This window comes from Macrotis lagotis, chromosome X, assembly GCF_037893015.1.
Source record: "Macrotis lagotis isolate mMagLag1 chromosome X, bilby.v1.9.chrom.fasta, whole genome shotgun sequence".
NCBI classification, from domain to species: Eukaryota; Metazoa; Chordata; class Mammalia; order Peramelemorphia; family Peramelidae; genus Macrotis; species Macrotis lagotis.
In genome coordinates this window covers 170,854,064-170,872,950 of record NC_133666.1, presented here as the reverse complement: position 1 = coordinate 170,872,950, position 18,887 = coordinate 170,854,064, and the positions used below count along the sequence as shown (strand labels likewise).

Below are 18,887 nucleotides of genomic sequence, written 5' to 3'. Positions count from 1 at the left end.
TAAAACTGGAAGTGTAGAAAAAGTAACACTGTACATTACAGAAAGTAGATTCTAATGTGTAATTGAGTGCACCCTTGTGATAAACCCTCAGGAAATTGAAACTACATAGAATTTATGTCAAATACATTCTGTTGTGTCTCACTTTCAAAATTAGAAAGGTAGAAATATAATATCGGTGAATACTATGTTGGTAATGGGCAGGTAAATTGTTGGTTAGGAAGGGAGTTTCTACTAGTGTATACATGTTTGATTTCAAATAAAATTATTTCCAATATAGACTTGGACAGATAATTAATAACTGCACTGCTCTGGACAAATCACTTTGCTTCTGTCTGCCTCAATTTCCTTGTATGTAAAAATGGAAATTACCTACCTCATAGGGCTATTGAGAATACAATTAGGTATTTGTAAGTGCTTAGCAACATAATACAATAATACATTCGAGTTTCTATTCTTAGTCCCTTTCTTTCTAACCTCTCAGAAAGTCTAGTACCTAGATAAAAATCTCTAATTCTTAGGAAGCTTTTCTTTACATTCAAGCTAAATCATGCTCTTTCAGATTCTTAATTCTGCCCTTTGAGTTCAGCAAAGTTTAATCCCCCTTCTAAAAAGCAGCCCTTATATTCTTGAAAATAAAGCTATTATAACACCTCTAAATTCTTTTTCTTGAAATTGAGGTAAAGTGCCATTTAGAAATCTACTTTAGAAACTTTTAATATTACAAACTGGAGACCAAGTTCTCTTCAGTACTTGTGAAGTATTAAGCAAATTCAATTAAGAGCTATCAAAAAAAACCCAGTGCTTATAGAGAATTTTATAAATTACATGGATTCATTTTACATAAAGTCATCATATCTCTGCCCTCAAGAGATGGGTAAATACATCATCAGTGATCCTGAATCATGGTTGATTGTTACATTGATCAGTGTTAGAAATCTCTTAAAAAAATTTTTTTTTGCTGTCCTAGGTATAAATTGTTCTCCAATCTCTGTTCACTTCCCTCTGCATCACTTCACTTAGATCTTCCCAGATTTTTTTGACTTGTCCCTTTCACTTCTAATAGCATAATAGTTTAATATTGCATTCATGTGCCATAATTGTTTAGCTTCAGTTGATGGCTACCATATTTAATTTCATAATTTAAATATATATTTTCATACATAAAGGATGTTTTCCTCTTGCTTTGATCTCTTTAGGTATAGGCCTAGCAGTGAATATTACTAGTTCTGCAAATATGTATAATTTATTAACTTTTGGAACATAGTTTCAAATTGTTTTCCAGAATAACTAGAACATTTTACAGATCTTCCAGTGGTACACTGCCTATTTTCCTGGAGTCCCTTCCAGTGTCAGCTTTTCCAACGTAATAGATTTAAGGTGGAAATTCAAAGTTAATTTAATTTTTTTGATTATTAGTATTTTGGATCATTTTTTCATATGACTATAGATTTTGTGAATTTCTTCCCTTCACACCTGCATGCTTAATCCTGTGATCATTTATTATTTGTGGAATAGTTTTTTCCCTAAATTTTAATCAGTTCATTCTATAACTTAGTATTGATAAGTACTAATTATTATTATACTTAATAGAGTAGTGTGCAGCAAAGCCCCTCTCCCATCACTTAACATTCTCCTGTCTAATCTTAACTGTTACTTTTAAAATCTGAGGTTTATAGAGAATCTTTTTATTTTACATTATCTAAATTGTCCATATTGTCTCCTCTGAGGTTCTATATCTTTTGGTAAAAAACTGTTATCCTTTATGATATAATTCATTTGAAATTTCTCTTGGTATATAATGTGAACTGTAGATATATATTTCTTGGAAACGGTTATTTAGTTTCTCAAAACTTTGTCATTTAGTGATTTCTTAACTGAATTAGCTGAAATCTTTAAGTTTATTGAACATTATATATTATATACTTTTTCCTTCTGATTACTGTTTTTTAGTACCAAAATATTTTGATGATTAGTAAAGTTTGAGGTGTAGTATTGCTACTCTCCCTTTTTTTTCACGTTTCCCCCTTATTACCCTTGATTCATGAATTTTTCTTCCTCTAGATTGAATTTTATTACTATCTATTCTAGTTTTGTAAAGTAATCCATTGGTATTTTTTTTTGCTGTGATCTAAAATAAGTAAATAAATTAAGATAGTATTGTTATTTTTATTTTAATTTCAATCTATCACAAACAATTACTTCTGTAATTATTTTGTTCTTTCGTTATTGCCACAAAGACTGATTTTATGTCTTTGGATTTTCTACATTCTGCAGTTGTTCCTTTTTTTTTTTTGCAGACCGAGGTGTATTGTTTTCATTTTTTATAACTTGTTTTATGATTTTCCCACCTTTTTATTTTTCTTTTTAAATTTTAGAAAAGTTTTATTTATTTTGAGTTACAATTTTCTCCCCAATCTTGCTTTTCCTTAATTTGTAGTTATTCTAAATAACATTGTTCTTTCTGCTGATTGCTGTATGATAATTATACATAATTAGAAATTCTGGTCATTTTGTGACTTTTTTCATCCTTCTACTTTAATAAAGTTATTAATTGTTCCAGTTTATTCTTACGTGACTCTGGGTTTCCTTTAGTATGCTATTTTATAACTTGCAGAAAGCAATTTTGTTTCTTCTTTGTTTTATCTGATACTTCTTGTCAATGTTATCTTGTAACATAATCATTAGTTTACATTCATGTAAAGCTGTATTCATTTGATGTACTTGATTTCAGTTTTGAAGTAAGGTAGTAGATACTGTTTACATTTTTCTGAGGAGTAATTGACTAATAGTGCTTGACTCAATTGTCTAAGGTTTACATGGTAACAAAGGAAGTATTTGGTCCTGAACCTTTGTATTTTGAGCTTCTGGTCCTGTTCTGTATTATATTCCCTCATTTTATTGTAGTTTATCCAAATCTGGGCAGTGACCCACTTCTTAGCTTAGTGAAATTGTGTGAGCTCTTATGCCTCAGAATCCATTGATATCAATATAGAAACTCTTGGTTAGAAAAAAGACTATTAGAGATGAAAAATTTTAAAACAAATGAATTGTTATCTTGGGTATTCAATAGAAAGCTTTGGTTGTATTTGGTTGTTTAATACTCCTTGATTTAGTTTTGAACATTTAACTATTTTCTCTGCAACTAGACTTCATGGGAGACTGTAGGAGGAAAAAAGAAGAGTACTGGAAAAGAGAGCTTAGAAAACAAAGAGAATAGAGAAAAGAGAAATGATAAAGAAACAAATCGTGTTCGTGGAAGCAACAACCGGCGTGGAAGAGGTGGTAATCGTGGGAGAGATTGTAAGTACAAATCTTCCTTGCCTCCTAATAGCCTTGCCAGTTTTTTGTAGTTAAATAGATGGTCTGATAAATGTAGCAACAGTACTGATCCACCTTTTTATAGCCAGCATCTACTCTGCCTTATCCTTTTGTCCTTTATGTATGTTTCTGAGAATTGTGCTTATTCTTTTTCCAAGGTATTTTAAGGGATAAATTTTCTCATTAATGAGATATATTTATTCCTTTCTCTTTTTGTTTTTTGACTATTATTATATTAGATTATTTTCCCATTTCAGCATTTTTTATTATAATTTAATAAAGAAATTATTTAAATTTGGTTGTAATTACACATCTATGTGTGTGAATACACACACACATATGTACATTTTAAAGGCTTATTTTTGTCTCTCTGGAGTCTCTCATCTGGTCGTGAATGTTATGAAATTTGTTATAGTATTTGAGAGATAATTTTTCCTTTGCTCAGAATTCATTCGTTTATCCAGAAAACTCATAGCTTTCATATATTATTTTTTTTCTATGAGAATCATGAATCTTGAAGTTTATATTTGGCAAAATTTGGATAGTTTTAAATTTTATGCTGCCCCCAGGTTAACCTGGCTGCATTATATTAAAAAATTGCATATGGCGGTGATTTGTTGTATTGTTATTTGTTTTGTTGGACAGTTACCAAAGGACACATTCATTTCACAGGAAAAGAAAGGGACTTTGGTTTGGACATGAGCCAAAAATTATTGGATCAAAATGATTAATTTATGAAAATTTTTTTTCTCATTCCTGAAACCTGATTTGGTAAGGAAGCAGGAATGTTTAGCTTTTGATAGTCTGGGCTTTGGGTTCTTTTTTTGTTTTGTTTTGTTTTTTAGTAACAGAATCTTTTGTCTACACTAAACTTATAGAATCTCTGTCATCCTTTCAGTGTTTCAGTATTCTTATGTTAAAGTCTTATGAGATGACATGATAAAGAAAGTAGTATTCTTTGTTATTCTTCTTCCTTAGTTAGAGGTGAAGAGAATGGAGTTGACTGCAATCCAGGGGACAGGCCTTCAGATCGTGGCAAACGTGGCCGCATTAGAGGTAAGACCTAAAATAGAAGAGAATGTGAAAAGAGGTTATCTTATATTGGATTTTTGTCTGAGGGAATCTTAGGGAAATTTTATTTTTTATATTCTCTGGATCTCTATATTCTTTTGATGAAATCTCTTAGTCTTGTCTTGATTATTGGAAATGTTTAGCCCTCTTATAATTGACCTGTGAGATTGTTCCTAACAGTAAGTTTTAATTGTGCACCTCTCCAAGAAGAGAATGGTTCTTTGTTCCCTAGAATATTACTTGATCCCCTTTTGGAAAATAACCTTATGAATGCAGTAGCATTTATTTTAAGAAAGTTTTCACATCCTTATTTAGAATTTGTCTTGCTAAGGAATAACCCCTTTCTTAATCTGATTTTATATTCCTTTTTTTTGTTTGTTTTTTGCTAGGCAATGGAGTTAAGTGACTTGCCCAAGGTCACACAGCTGGGTAATTAAGTGTCTGAGGCAGGATTTGAACTCCTGACTCAGGGCCATTGCTCTATCCACTGTGCCATCTAGCCGCACCCCTTTCTTTATCTGGATTCCTTCTTTTTCTCCCCTCTTGTTTACCTTTTGAATGAAATGCATTTGTTTCCGTGTGTGTGTGTGTGTGTGTGTGTGTGTGTGTGTGTGTGTGTGTGTGTGTTTCAGTAGTTTAGATGGCACCAGTTCACATGTCAGCTACTGTTCTACCTCATCTTCCTGGTTTATATAGATTGCTTACCTCAGTTATGTGAAATAATTTTCTCTGTTCTTCCTCTCTTTTCTTTCCCTTATATTTTTCTATTCCTTTTCCTTTTCATTCATCTTTATAGATCATTAAAACATAAAAGAAACACCCCTAGGCCTTTTGTTTAGACTTCCTCTATGATTCTTGATAATAGAATTCATAGTATTACAAGATGGTGTTGTCTTTTCTCTATTAGAATATAAGTAACTTAGTCTTATTTCATCCCTTATGATTGTTCTTGTTTTCCTTTTCTATTTCTCTTGGCTATTATGTTAGTGCTTTAAATTTCTGTGCAGCTATGATCTTCTCATCAGAAATGCCTGCAAGCCCTTTTTTTTTTATTAAAGATCCAGTCTTCTGTAGAATTCTAGTCAGGGTTATGATCAGTTTTGCTGTTTAGTTAATTCTTGGTTGTAAGAATTTTGTCTTCTGGTATATTGTCTTCCAAACTCTTCATAGTTGTCATGTATGAGCATAACTGTTTCTGTTTCTGTTTTTGGTTTTTTTGCAAGGCAATGGGATTAAGTGACTTGCCCAGGATCACACAGCTAGTTAATTATTAAGTGTCTGGGGTTGGATTTGAACTCAGGTCTTCCAGACTCCATGACAGTGCTATAACTATTGTTATAACTATTGTACCATCTAACTGCCCCAGAATTCTCTTTCTTGCTGCTTGGAGTATTTTTTCTTTTACTAGGAATTTTCTCATTTTGTCTATCATGTTTCTGGAGGTTTTCATTTGAGTTTTCTTTCAGGAAGTGATCAGTAGATTCTTTCTGCATTTGCTAAACCTTTTTTTTTTTTTTTTTTTGCAAGGCAAATGGGGTTAAGGCTTGCCCAAGGCCACACAGATAGGTAATTAGTAAGTGTCTGAGGCCACATCTGAACTCAGGGACTCCTGAGTCCAGGGCCTGTGCTCTATCCACTTTGCCACCTAGCGGCCCCAAGCTCTATGTTTTAAGAGATCTGAGAAGTTTTCTTTTAAGAGTTCTAGATATATGAAGTGTACACTATTTTTGGTGATGGTTTTCAGATATCTTAAATTTACTTTTTTAGTCTGTTTTCAAGGTCAGATAGTTTAAATTTTTATCTTTTTAGAATCTTTTAATTTGAGATATTTAAAATAATGGGCTATTTAATTTGTTAAGGAGCTTTATCTTCAGAGGTAGCTAGGTGGCACAGTAGATAAAGTACCATGCCTAGAGTGAGGGAGGCCTGTGTTTATCTGACCTTAGTATCTGACCTTATCTGACACTTAGTAAGTCTTGGAAATTTTGGTTCAGCTCCATTTTCCTCAGTTTCTGCATTTATAAAATGGGGATAATAGCACCTACATCTCAAGTGAGATAATGTATAGTGCTTTGTATAATACTTGGCCCATTGTAAACGCTATATAAATATAAGCTGCTGTCATCACCATTATTGTTATATTTGGTTGTTGTTGATTTTTCTGAAACTTGTTACTTGGGCAAAGTTCTGTACATCTTGTGCTGTTAATTCTTGCTAATTCATTCTTTCATAGCTTTCATTTCTTTGCCAATATGTTTTCCTTACAGCTTTCATTTGATTTTTTTTCCTTAAAATTCTTTCTTCACTTCTTCCAGACATTCTTTATTTTTTACTTTTTTATTTTTTATTTAGGTTTTTGAAAGGCAGATGGGGTTAAGTGTGGCTTGCCCAAGACCACACAGCTAGGTAATTATTTTATTAAGTGTCTGAGGATAGATTTGAGCACAGGTACTCCTCACTCCAGAGCTGGTGCTCTATCCACTGAGCTACCTAGTCAACCCTCTTCCAGACATTCTTGTTGGATTTGTGACCATCCTGTGTTTTCTTTTAAGGCTTTTTTTCCCCTGCAGTTTTGCAAGGCAAATGGGGTTAAGTGGCTTGCCCAAGACCACACAGCTAGGTAATTATTAAGTGTCTGAGGTCAGATTTGAACTCAGATACTCCTGACTCCAGGGCCGGTGCTCTCTCCACTGCGCCACCTAGCCCCTCTGGCTTGGCTTTTGTTTTAAAGTCTCCCTCTTCTGGATTTGTTTTTTGAGAATCCTTTATAACAGAATAAAATTTTTTTTAAAAATTGTTTTTAAATGTCTTTTGGTTTTTAGCGTAACCATAGTTTATCTAGATAACCTTCCCCAAGAGCCAGGTCATAAAACACACACTGTGTTTTAAAGACAAATAGAGAACATAGAACTATAAGAAAAGTCAGTAAAGCAAAAATGCCCAAAAAGATAGATAACATGTAGCAGATGTCCATCTTTGCCTTCTGAGAAAATATGGATTAGGAACCTTATCTTGTAATTTTTTTTAGCATATACTTGTTCTTTAGGTTTATGTAATATTCAGTTTTTTGATTTGTGTTTTTATTTGCTTACATTGCTTTTTTTTTTTTTTAAGTTTTTTTGCAAGGCAAATGGGGTTAAGTGGCTTGCCCAAGGCCACACTAGGTAATTAGTAAGTGTCTGAGGCTGGATTTGAACCCAGGTACTCCTGACTCCAAGGCAGTGGGCCTCAGTGATTTGCCCAAAGGTCACAGAGCTATGTTATTATTAAGTGTTGAGACTGGATTTGAATTCAGGTCCTCCTGACTCCAGGGCCCGTGCTCTATCAACCTCGCCACCTAGCTGCCCCCATCACTTACTTCTTTCACTTCAGTAATATTCCATTATATTCGTTCCCAGTTGACTGGTACTTTTCCAATTCTTTGGTAATATAGAAATGGTGCTATAAATATTTCAATGTGTAAGGGAGCTTTCTTTTCAAAATTTCCTTTGGGATGTAAGTGTAATAATGAAATCTAGGACAGAGGTCATGGACAATTTTAATTTTGTAACTTCATAATTGCTTTTATGTTGCAGTTGTGTTTTTTATGTGATCTTTCTTCTAACCTCCTTCCTGACTTTAGACTTTTTGTTAGTGACTGTGTTCTAGTGAAAGTAATGCCTAGATTGTTCCTGCTGTTGCTTTTTGGCAACATCAGAGCAACATCAGAGATGTTGGTAACCTGCATATTTTCACTGCTTCATAAGTAGTCTCAGCTTTGACAAAGTCTCCATTTGCTCCCTGTTGCTATTATTTTGGGTCTGAACAAATAGCATTTAAGTCCAATCTGTTTATAGTTTCAAAAGACTGCTACTGCTAAACTTGGCCATCGCCAGCCATTGAAGAAGTCCTGGTCATTGAGTTGGTCTAGGTTTTGTACTCTGGGCATTCTGTTGCAGCTTCACATCAACCTGGTGGCTAGAACTGAGACCTTGTTCTGCTCCTGTGATTCTGAGTAATACTTCTAAAATTCTTCCTGATTCAGTACTTGACTTAGGGGCAGTCTCCATTCATTACCCTCTTCAATCTGCTCTGGACCTGGGACTTAGAAGTTGTTAATGATCTACAGAACTGTCACCTGGTGTCTTTTTCTGCGCCATGCAAAATTTTTTTCAACTCCTTTGTGCTGCAATGAACTCTTTGTCCTGGTAAAACAACTCTTTTTGAGCTGGAATGCTTCTCATGGCATGCTTGTTTGCTGGATTAGGATTCATTTGTGTGTGATCTCTGGATCTGTTTGGAAGTGATGTTTTCTTTATTGAGCATGGGTTGAGTGTGGGGGAAAGGTTGTATGCTTCTTAACCTAATAGAGTAGGTTTGTATGTGTTAATAACCATGTTCAGAATGTTTTTACATATATAAGTCAAAATAGAAAGTATTCAATGAGAAAGCAATTGATTTCTCTTGTATTGATGTCATTACCACAATATTTTTTTTCAAAAGATCTTAGACCCTATGAAATCTTGTAACCTTCAGTTAAGATGAGCTGTATTAGAGAATGTTGCAGCCTTGAACTCTTATGGGAGGAATTTGAACCTCTACTTGTTCACTCACAACCATGTCTTTGTCATGGGACTTTCAAAATTCACTAATTCTACTACATGGGATTTTTTTTTTCCTTAAGCAGTGGAAAATTCTCAGGGGTATTGAATTAAAAGATTGTTAGTTATTTCATAGTTTTTCACAGTAAGTGCTTTATTATGTATTTTAAGGAGTGAAACAGTTATTAGAGATCATCTAATTCAATTTCACTTTAAAGTTGAACCAATATTAGCTTTTCATCAAATTCCCAAACAAAACCAAATTGACTTAGTGGTGATACCAGTTAATTTTTATTTTTATTCATTTTTTATAGTTAAACATTTATTTTATCTTCCTCCCATTTCTATCCCCACTCTTCATTGGACAGTTAAAAAAAATGCTCCTGACCAAAATGCATAGTCATTCAACCATTCCCACATTTGATCTTTACCAAAACGTTTGTCTCATTCTTCACCTAAAGTGCATCAGTCTTTTAGGAGATGGATAAAAGTTTCCATCCATTTGTCCTCTTGAAATTTAATTGGCTCCTGGAATGATCTGTCTTTGATGATTGGTTTTGTCTTTACAATGTTTTTATCTACAAATTGTTTTCCTTGTGTTCTTTTCACTCTTTATCACTTCACATAAATTTCTTAAGCTTCTCTAAAAATCATCACTTTAATCATTTCTTTAAAAATAATAATCCATTACATTTATAATGTGTTATCTTACACCAAATTCTGTAGTACTATAAAGAAATTTTTGTACATTTAGAATCCTTTCTTCTTTGCTTTTTTTGATGTTTAGATTTAGTGATATTTAATCTAGTAATGTAGGTTAAAGTATGTACAAGCAAATTACTGAACCTAGAATATAGGTTCAAATTGCATTGAAAATTGGCTAGACTAATTCATAGCTCCTTCAAAAATGGGTCAGTCAGGGTGGCTAGGTGGCGCAGTGGATGAAGCACCGGCCTTGGATTCAGGAGTACCTGGGTTCAAATCCGGCCTCAGACACTTAATAATTACCTAGCTGTGTGGCCTTGGGCAAGCCACTTAACCCCATTTGCCTTGCAACCCCCCCCCCAAAAAAAAAAACCTAAAAAACGCGGTTCAAAATGGGTCAGTCAACCTTCCCCCACCCCCCCTTTTCTTTATTGTTGTTTTTGCCCATCTGATGGATGTAATTTACAACACTAGAGTTAACTTTTAAGTCAAATTTCTCATTAATAGTGAGGAATTCCAAAGTAGTATGCAGAATGTAATATCTCTTGCTGATAGAGAAAACATTGAAAATCTGTGCTGTTATAAAGAGAAGACATTTTCAAGAGTTTTTTCTCTTAAGAAAATATTTTTATTCAAGGAAAATACGCTTTTGAAAAACATATTCTTAGTATATCATCTGTTTCCATATCCCTTCTGCAAACCTCCTCTCTGAGAAAACAATACCTTTGAATTTAAGGGGATGGGTTGGAGTTCAGCAAAACTAATCAATATATCAAAAAGTTGGCCATTACATACAATATCCTATACCTATGGACCTCTACTTCTACAAAGAACATCAGCATGGGGAGATGGCTATTTTCTCGTTATCTTTTTGGGTCCTAGGTGAGCCATTATAATTTTTCTACATTCAATTTTTAAAAGTAGACATTATTGCTGTCTTTTTTTCTATTTTCCTAATGCTTTATATTCCCTTTTCCTTTCATCTCTATAAAACAGCCATCCTCTATAGTCAGCATTTAATTTTGCTTATTCTGTTATTGATTTTGTTACGGTCATTAGGTATGTGTATTCCTGATTCTTGTAGCATGTCTTGTGCTTCTCTGTACTCATTTTGTGTGTTCTTTACTATTGGCCAGGGAAATCCTGTGACATTTTATTTAGCAATTCACCAGTCAAAGTGTATCTTCTTTGTTTACTTATCCTTACTACCTTAAACTATGCTGTGATACATATTAAGTGAATCCTTATAGGATATTTAAGATATACTTCATATAGTTGTATCATTCATCATGAGAAAATTAACATCATTCACTGTGATCATCTCACAGCCCCTGTATATTATTATCGCCTACTATCTCCTCTTTTACTAGTCATGAGATCAAGAAAGAGTCCTTTTGTGTTTCTCCTGTAGCCTTTGTTGGATCATCTGCACATTATTCCCACCTTGCCAACTCCCTTCCCTGTGGATCATATTAGGGCTGAATGTATGATAGACATTTTAAACTCAGCAAGAACAAAACTGAATCCATTAGCTTGACTTTTAGGTCGTTGTGTGTCCCCCCCCCCCCCCCCCCCAAGTCCTTTTCCAGATCTTATTCTTATTTTTCTTAGTACTAGCATACTTCAGGCATCCATTTTTGCAATCTTATTTTCACATTCCATTCCTCACTCCACATGGATTTTCCCAAAATTATAATTTACATCTCCAAATATCTTTAGAATTCATACATTTCTCTTCATTCTCATTGCTACTAGTTTATTTCCTTTGCCTAAACAGTTGCAGTTGCTTTGACTGCATTTCCTATCTCTGTTTCTTTGCATTGAATGTCCCTTGTTCCTATAATACTCTTCCTCATCTGCATCTTGGAAGTCTTTGATTTCCTTCAAATTTCCAATCCAGGCATTTTCTGATTTTATGAGCTGATAGCACCCTCTCTTTGTAAACTCTCTAGTATTCATTTTGTATCTTTTTGCAAGTATTTATATGTATATGTTGTATTTCTTGGTAGAGTGCAAGGTCTTTGAGCCTAGGAACTATTTCATTTTGTTTTTTGTTTCCCCATGTCTTATCTACTTCTTTTTTGGTTTTTTTTTTGCAAGGCAAATGGGTTAAGGGCCAGTGCTCTATGCACTGCACCACCTAGCTGCTCTGTTTCCCCATATCTTATCCAGTTGACTAGTACTGTCAGTGCTGTGGAAAATTAAATTTTTGTTGACTGATTCAAGTTGCTTGATATTTAAGGGAATTTAATGGGTGAGTTCTTTTTTTGACATGTTATAAAAATGAGAAATTTTCTTCACAAATAAAGATCATTGGAGGCTGAATACCAAGAAAGCTTCTTGGTAGCTCTCCTGATGACATCCGATTGCTTCTAATATCCTTTGCAATCTTGTGATAATTTCTTGACCTTTTCTGGTGTTCTCTTTTCCCTTATAAATAATTTGTGAAATGCATTTCTAAGCATAGTTCATTATTAAAGTGTTATACATATCACATTGATTTAATTTGTAACTATGTTCATAAGTACCATAAATAATAGTTGTAACTATGTTCACAAGTACCATAAATAATAGTTGAATCTACAAAACTGGCTCTCTTCTATGGAGATATCAGAGCTTGTGCAGTTAGTTTGAGTTTATTCTATATTTCTTTTTTTCCTTTGTCCTATTTATAATGTAATGTTTTTTCAAGAATTATGAAAAGTTTCTTTTTAAAGAATATAACTCATTTTGAAAAGAAATACTAGAAGTTCTCTTGATAGGCTTGTAATAGGCTTGTTTCTTACTGGATTTGTGTCACATTCATTCTCAGTTATGAGAAGATCCTTAGGAATTTTCTAATATGAGAGTTATTTAAAATTATATAATTTATGTTTCACTAATTTAATATTTTTAGCATATTATTTACTTTTAAAAAGTAAGGTCATATATTTTGAACTGGACAAGGGTCTTTCAGAACTTTGCAACCACCTCATTTTATAGATGAGATACTGAGATGAAGAAATGATTTTCTCATTGTCAAATATTTATAATAAGTAGCTTAGGCAGTTTTGATTAACTTAAAGATACTGAGAATTTATTCACTTTCCCTCTCCATTAAATCTCTTCAGAGATGATAGGGAGAATGGGCAACTTGGCTATTGAATCTGTTAGATACAAATTTAATCTTTATAGATTCTAGCCTTCAATTTTTTTTTTTTTTTAGTTTTTGCAAGGCAGTGGGGTTAAGTGGCTTGCCCAAGGCCACAAGCTAGGTAATTATTAAGTGTCTGAGGCTGGATTTGAACTCAGGTACTCCTGACTCCAAGGGCAGTGTTCTATCCACTGTGCCACCTAGCTGCCCCCATTACTCTTCAGTTTTTAATAGTTTTATTTTGGTTGCCTTTTTGTCCCCTATATTTCCTCCTGTTTTTTTTACTGCCTGGAAGCCTTCCTTTATAACCAAAAAAAAATTTCTTTCTAAAGAAAAGAAGGGAAAAAAATTCAAGCAACCCAATTGAAACATAAACCGACATTGCACTCTTGGAGTAGCTTTGCCGAAGAGTGGCATGTGAAATATCTTCTTATAGCTTTTCTTTGTTCTTTGTGATTTAGCAATATTCTTTTTCAGTTATTTTCTAGTGGTAGTTCCATTTGCATTGCTGTAAGCATTGCATATATTTTTTCCTGTCTCTTGTTTATTTCCATTCACATCATTTCATGTTGTATTTATTTTCAGTTCTTTTGTTGCCATTCCATACCTTTACATTATTTCTTTATTTTGTTTATTTTTTTCCTAATTTTGCTTACCTTTACCTCATCGGTTCATATAATTCTTTTATGGTTTTCTGTCTTCATCATATTTTTTTCTTACAGCACAGTAAAATTTCATTACATTCAGGTACTAGAATTTATTTAATGGTTTCCTAGGTGATGGGTAACTCCTTCATTTTCAGTTTTTCACTACCAAAAAATGCTACTCTAAATATCTTGTAGCACTGTTATCTTTCATTTTGTCATTGATTTTGTTGGGTTGTATACTTAACTGGAATTTCTGGGTCAGAGGATAAGTTCCTTTTAAAGAGCTCTTTGTTTTGTTAAACATATCAAGAAATTTGATACGTGCTTTCTACTCTTGTTACTCCTGACTAACTGCAGAATTTAAATACTAATATTAATAGAAGGAATAGAGTAAAGATATAAAAGGATGAATTTCATTTAGAACAATTACATGGAGGCATTGTTTGTTACTGTGGAATTGTTGATGCTCCATATGCTTATCAAATGCAAATGAAAAAGTTATCTTATACAGTCTCTTAGAATTGGAAGAGACTTTAGGAGAGGCATCTAGTATATAATATGTGAAAGGCAGCGATCATAAATATTCTTGAAATTTTCATATAATCAGAAGCCCACTACCTGTTGAAGCAGTCTATTCTACTTTTGGTCAACTATTTATTTGAAATATTTTCCTGTTTTATCAAGGTTAAAATTTCCTCTTTGCATTTTTTTCAGTGTTTCTAGTTCTGTACTTTAGGACCAAAGGTATAACTACTTTCACAAAGTTGATGGTCCATTTAGTACTTGAAAACAACTATTACTGCACACTGAACACTTTCAAGTGTCAGTCAGTCCTTATGTGATATTGATGTAAGGCCTTTGACCATCCTAACTTGCTTCTCTCTGAAAGCTTTATAGCTTATTTTTTCCTATACTCTGGTTTCTACAATTGAATATAATACTGCAGGTGTCTTTTGACTAAGGTAGAGTACAAAGGGACTAACATGTTCTTGAAGAAGACTATGACATCAGGGACCTGGTGCAATGTCAAGCAAGTGAATTGGGTTTGAGTGAGGTGGGGCTGTACTACGTTACCAGCCTCACTTTCTCTTCTAGAGCCATCTGGATCTAGTGGCTAGGAATGAATAAGGAAAATTGGAGATGTCCTTGGCTGTGAGGCCAGCTGTGTTAAGTGACTTATCCAAGGTCACACAACTAGCATCAAGCCCTAGATTCAAATTCCTGTTCTCCTGATTCCAAGGCCAGTACTTTATCCACTTCTCCACCTGGCTCTCTCCAGGAGTCAGGAAGACCTGAGTTCAACTCCAGCCTTAGACACTTATTAGCTATGTGACCCTGGGCAATTTGCTTAGCTTCTGTTTGCCTCACTTTTCCTCATCTGCAAAATGAGATGGAGAAGGAAATGGCAAAACCACTTCAGGTGGGTAGATGGTTATGCAAAGGATTGAGTAATGAAATTCGCATTTGGAAATCCAGAGTTAAACTCATGTCTCAGACACTATTGGATGTGAGATCCCAGACAAGTCACTTAACTGCTCTTAATCACTCTGTCTAAGTTGTCTCATCTATAACATGGCATTAAAGACCTACCTACTTCATAAGACTGGTGAGAGTATCAGATGACAATTATACTTTGTAGCCTCATTTGAGATACTGTATTACTAGATCCAGTTTCTTCATTTTTTCCTTTTTTCTTTGATTCTCTTGATATTCTTGACCTTTATTTCCTTCAGATTATATAGCTTGTTAAAATTTAGATTCATCAATGCTTTCCCTTTATTCCCCATTCTTAATAACATGTAAAGTATAAAACAGGTCTAGCTAGCTACTATTATGGGGGATATTCTGTGAAGTGTGCATATGCAAGAGACCTGACATCCTTTAGATCAAAACTGTCAAATTTGAGAGAATTGAACCAGATTAAAATATAATTGGTAAAGTTTTAACATGTTTAATGTAGTGTAGCAAATATGTTAATTTGTAGTCCTCTATGAGAGTCTAGAGCCATTTATTTGATTTTGGTTATCACATCTCTAGATGCTTTTTCTTATAACACGTATTGATTACATCAAATCCTAGGCAATATTTGACTTGCAAAGAACATCCTTTTCATTTGAAATGACCTTATCTTACCAACACACAAGTTAATATCATTTCTACAAAGCTCTGTAGTACTGAACTCCCCTTAATCCTTTTCTGCTGCCACTTCTGTTCTCCCTCTAACCAGAGTTTCTCTGTTCCTTCCTGTTTCCCTCCTGGTAGTTGTTTGACAATAGTTAATGGATAAGAAGAGATGACATGATTTGCGACATTCATCCTTTGCTGATGACTTATTTCTGTCCCTCCAACCCTAACCCTCCTTTCATATCTCCCTTCTGAGTGGCAGAAGCACTGCCAGTAGTTTGAAGCTAGTGCTACTGTCTCTCCTAGGAAGGGATTTTGTGCTTATGTGATGATGGATTCTTAAGTGCTGTTTTTGTGCTGAGGCTTTAGCTGAAAAGATGGAAAAACTCCTATTAGAAAGTGAACATTTTATCAAAGAAATCTTGTTGTAAATAGTGAAATTTTCTACATTTTTAAAGAAAATAAACATTATTTCATTTTTTATTATAAGATATAATTCTTATAGGAAAATATTTGGTGTTCTAGCCAAAAAGCTTATAAAACAGGGCAGCTAGTGGCGCAGTGCATAGAGCACCCACACTGCGAGTCAGGAGGACCTGAGTTCAAATGTGGCCTCAGACACTTAATAATTACCTAGCTGTGTGACCTTTGGCAAATCACTTAATCCCATTGCCTTGCAAAAACTTTTTTTAAAAAAAAAGTTTTTGCATCAATTTTGGCTATTGCAGCCCTACTGTGGGAAAGAGGGGTCCTCTGTTATTTAAGTCTTTGTCCTCCCCAGATTTTTTTTTTGGGGGGGGCCTTTGTAAGACTTTTTCTTGGCTGTATGTTTATTATGTGTTAGCTTTGTTTTTTGCAGGTTAAGGTGGTGGGATTAACTGAATTGCCCAAGGTCACACAGCTAGGTAATTATTAAGTGTCTGAGTGTGGTTTTGAATTCAGGTCCTTCTCACTTCAGGTCTGGTGTTTTATACACTGAGCTGCCTAGCTGCCTAGCTGCCCTATGCATTAGAAATTGAAGTCTTAACAGTTTAGTGCCATGGCGATGGTGCTTTAGTGTGGTAACTTCTGTAACTTATCTCTCCCCGTCTTCTAAACCAAACTTCCCTAGCAATTGATGTCACAGATTGCCTCAACCATTGGACTGAATAATTTGTTCAATTATTAAACTCTTTAAAGGAGATAGACTTCTTTATTCTGCCATTATTACAAAGGTGTTTACAAAAATAAGCTGTGAAAGTACCTCATAGATAGGATTTTTGATTTTTGTCTCATTATTTTATTTGTTGCAACATTAATTCCCAGATTAGAAAGGGGTATGATGTAGCTTACAAGGAAAATGTGCTTAATTATTGGACTTTCTGGTTTAGATTAAAAAGAAAACACTGTTTGCTTCTGTCATTTTTTACAAAAAATTTTTCTTTTGCCTCTTTTCATAGGATTTGGACGTGGAAGAGGTAGAGGGGCAGGGCGTTTCTCATCCCAGGGTATGGGGTAAGTATCAGTTTTCCAGTCTGATTAATTTCCCCTTTTATTTTCTTGATCCATTTTGCTTTTGATGGTTTGTTTCTGCCACAGCTACTTTATAAAATTGTGATATTGAATTTATATTTCATTTCTGTGAAAAGATTTGATTTAGGAGAAAGTATAGATAGTTTTGTTGGGGCAGTTAAAGATGTCTAGTTAAATTTAACAATTGTAATTGTGTATTAACAAAAAGCAGTGTTTCAATAACTATATGAATGTGGTAGGTTTTTGGAATTTGGTTGTTGTTGTTGCTGGTGGTTTTTTTGAGAAGAGGACTATTGAAATTAAAAGAAAATGGGGCTTCCCCTAATTCCCCAAAACAGCTATCTTAGAATTTTGATGTTGGAATCTTTACTTTGCAATTCTTTCAAATCCTAGGACCTTTAACCCTGCAGACTACACAGATTCTTCAGCCACTGATGGGTTTGTGACAAAATCTGAAGTTTGGGAAGCTGGCCAGAATGATACAGATGATGGACCTGGTAGGATTCTTCAAAAGAACTAAGCTCTAATCAAGAGACATTTTGAAAGCTTTGAAAGTAGATTGTTTTTACAGTAAAGGGAATCAGTTTTCATAAGTGATCATGAAACTGAACATACAAGCTAGATAACTAGCAGTAGTTTTTGAAATTACAAATAGAATGCAAACAATTTAGAACCTAATTTTCTTTATAATCATGAAAAATGGACTATTTACAATAGTCTAATAACTTTGGTAAATTTGCACCCCCCCCAAGTTCTTGATAATATTAAGATGATCTTTCACATGTAAGGCATTTTTTTCTACTTAAAACTAAATTACTTTTTGTTAAATACTAGATATTAATCTTATGAATTACAATTTTGCCTTAACTTCTCTGGAAATCATATTAACATAAACTGAATTTCTGGATATTATCTAGCAGTGTTTATATTGTCTTACGAATACATGGATTTTAAAGGTTGAAAATAGAGATGTTAGTAATTAATTTTTTTTTTAAGGAGTAGAAGCCTAACAGAAACTCAGATTTACAAAGTTCTTTACAGTTCAGATTTATTTTTCTTCTTAAGAATACTGCTTGGTAGGTAGCCACAATTTCTTAGACTTAAGATGATCAAATTAAGGATCAGGGAATTTAAGTGCTTAAGTCCTTGATAGATTCTCTGTAACAAATTTTCTAAGAAGTATGATGTAGAACTTTCGTATCATTCAATGTTAAATCAATCCTCAGAATGAGTGTAGAGTAGACATAATCTTGCTCAAAACCTGTCAGGTAAAATTAACTTTGAATGTAAAGGTTGAAAACCAAAGTTTGGCATGTAATTATATATTTCCACACATGGTTCTCATAAAACGTTTAGACCACATTTTTACTTTATCAAGGCCAGAAGAAATTCTCTAATAATAATCTATTACCTATAATTAAATTGTATAACCACTTGATTAAAAAAGAAAAAAATCCTATGTGTTTTAGAATTAATTTAAAATGAATTGAATAATTTATCTTTAAGATAAGGATAAATTTACCTTGGATCATATTGATTACTATTTTAATTTTGTGTTAGAATTGTTTTATATGTTTTGGGGAATTTTTATCACCACAAGTAAAGTTATACAAATTTTTTTTCATATGCTTCACCAAGTTTATAACAGTGTTGAGCTCAAAGTAGATTCTCAAATGTGAGATTAAATGATTGTTTCCTAGAACCCTGTGCAAATTATTGGGTATTGCATGTTTGGAATATATGCAGTCGAAATTTAGAATTGAATGCTAAAGTGAATAATTTATCTCCTGTTCAAAT

The 18,887-nt window shown here is 33.6% G+C and overlaps 1 protein-coding gene across 13 annotated transcripts in view; it reads left to right on the top strand.

Annotated features, from left to right (window-relative positions):
* The window catches only part of UBAP2 (ubiquitin associated protein 2), a 157,670-nt gene that overhangs the window by 74,856 nt on the left and 63,927 nt on the right, over positions 1–18,887 (top strand). For all 13 annotated transcript variants that reach the window (XM_074205961.1, XM_074205959.1, XM_074205962.1 and 10 more), the window contains 4 exons: positions 3,147–3,300; positions 4,297–4,374; positions 17,018–17,072; positions 17,484–17,587. In XM_074205961.1, coding sequence (XP_074062062.1) covers positions 3,147–3,300; positions 4,297–4,374; positions 17,018–17,072; positions 17,484–17,587 — 391 coding nt within the window. The remainder of the gene's footprint in view (positions 1–3,146; positions 3,301–4,296; positions 4,375–17,017; positions 17,073–17,483; positions 17,588–18,887) is intronic.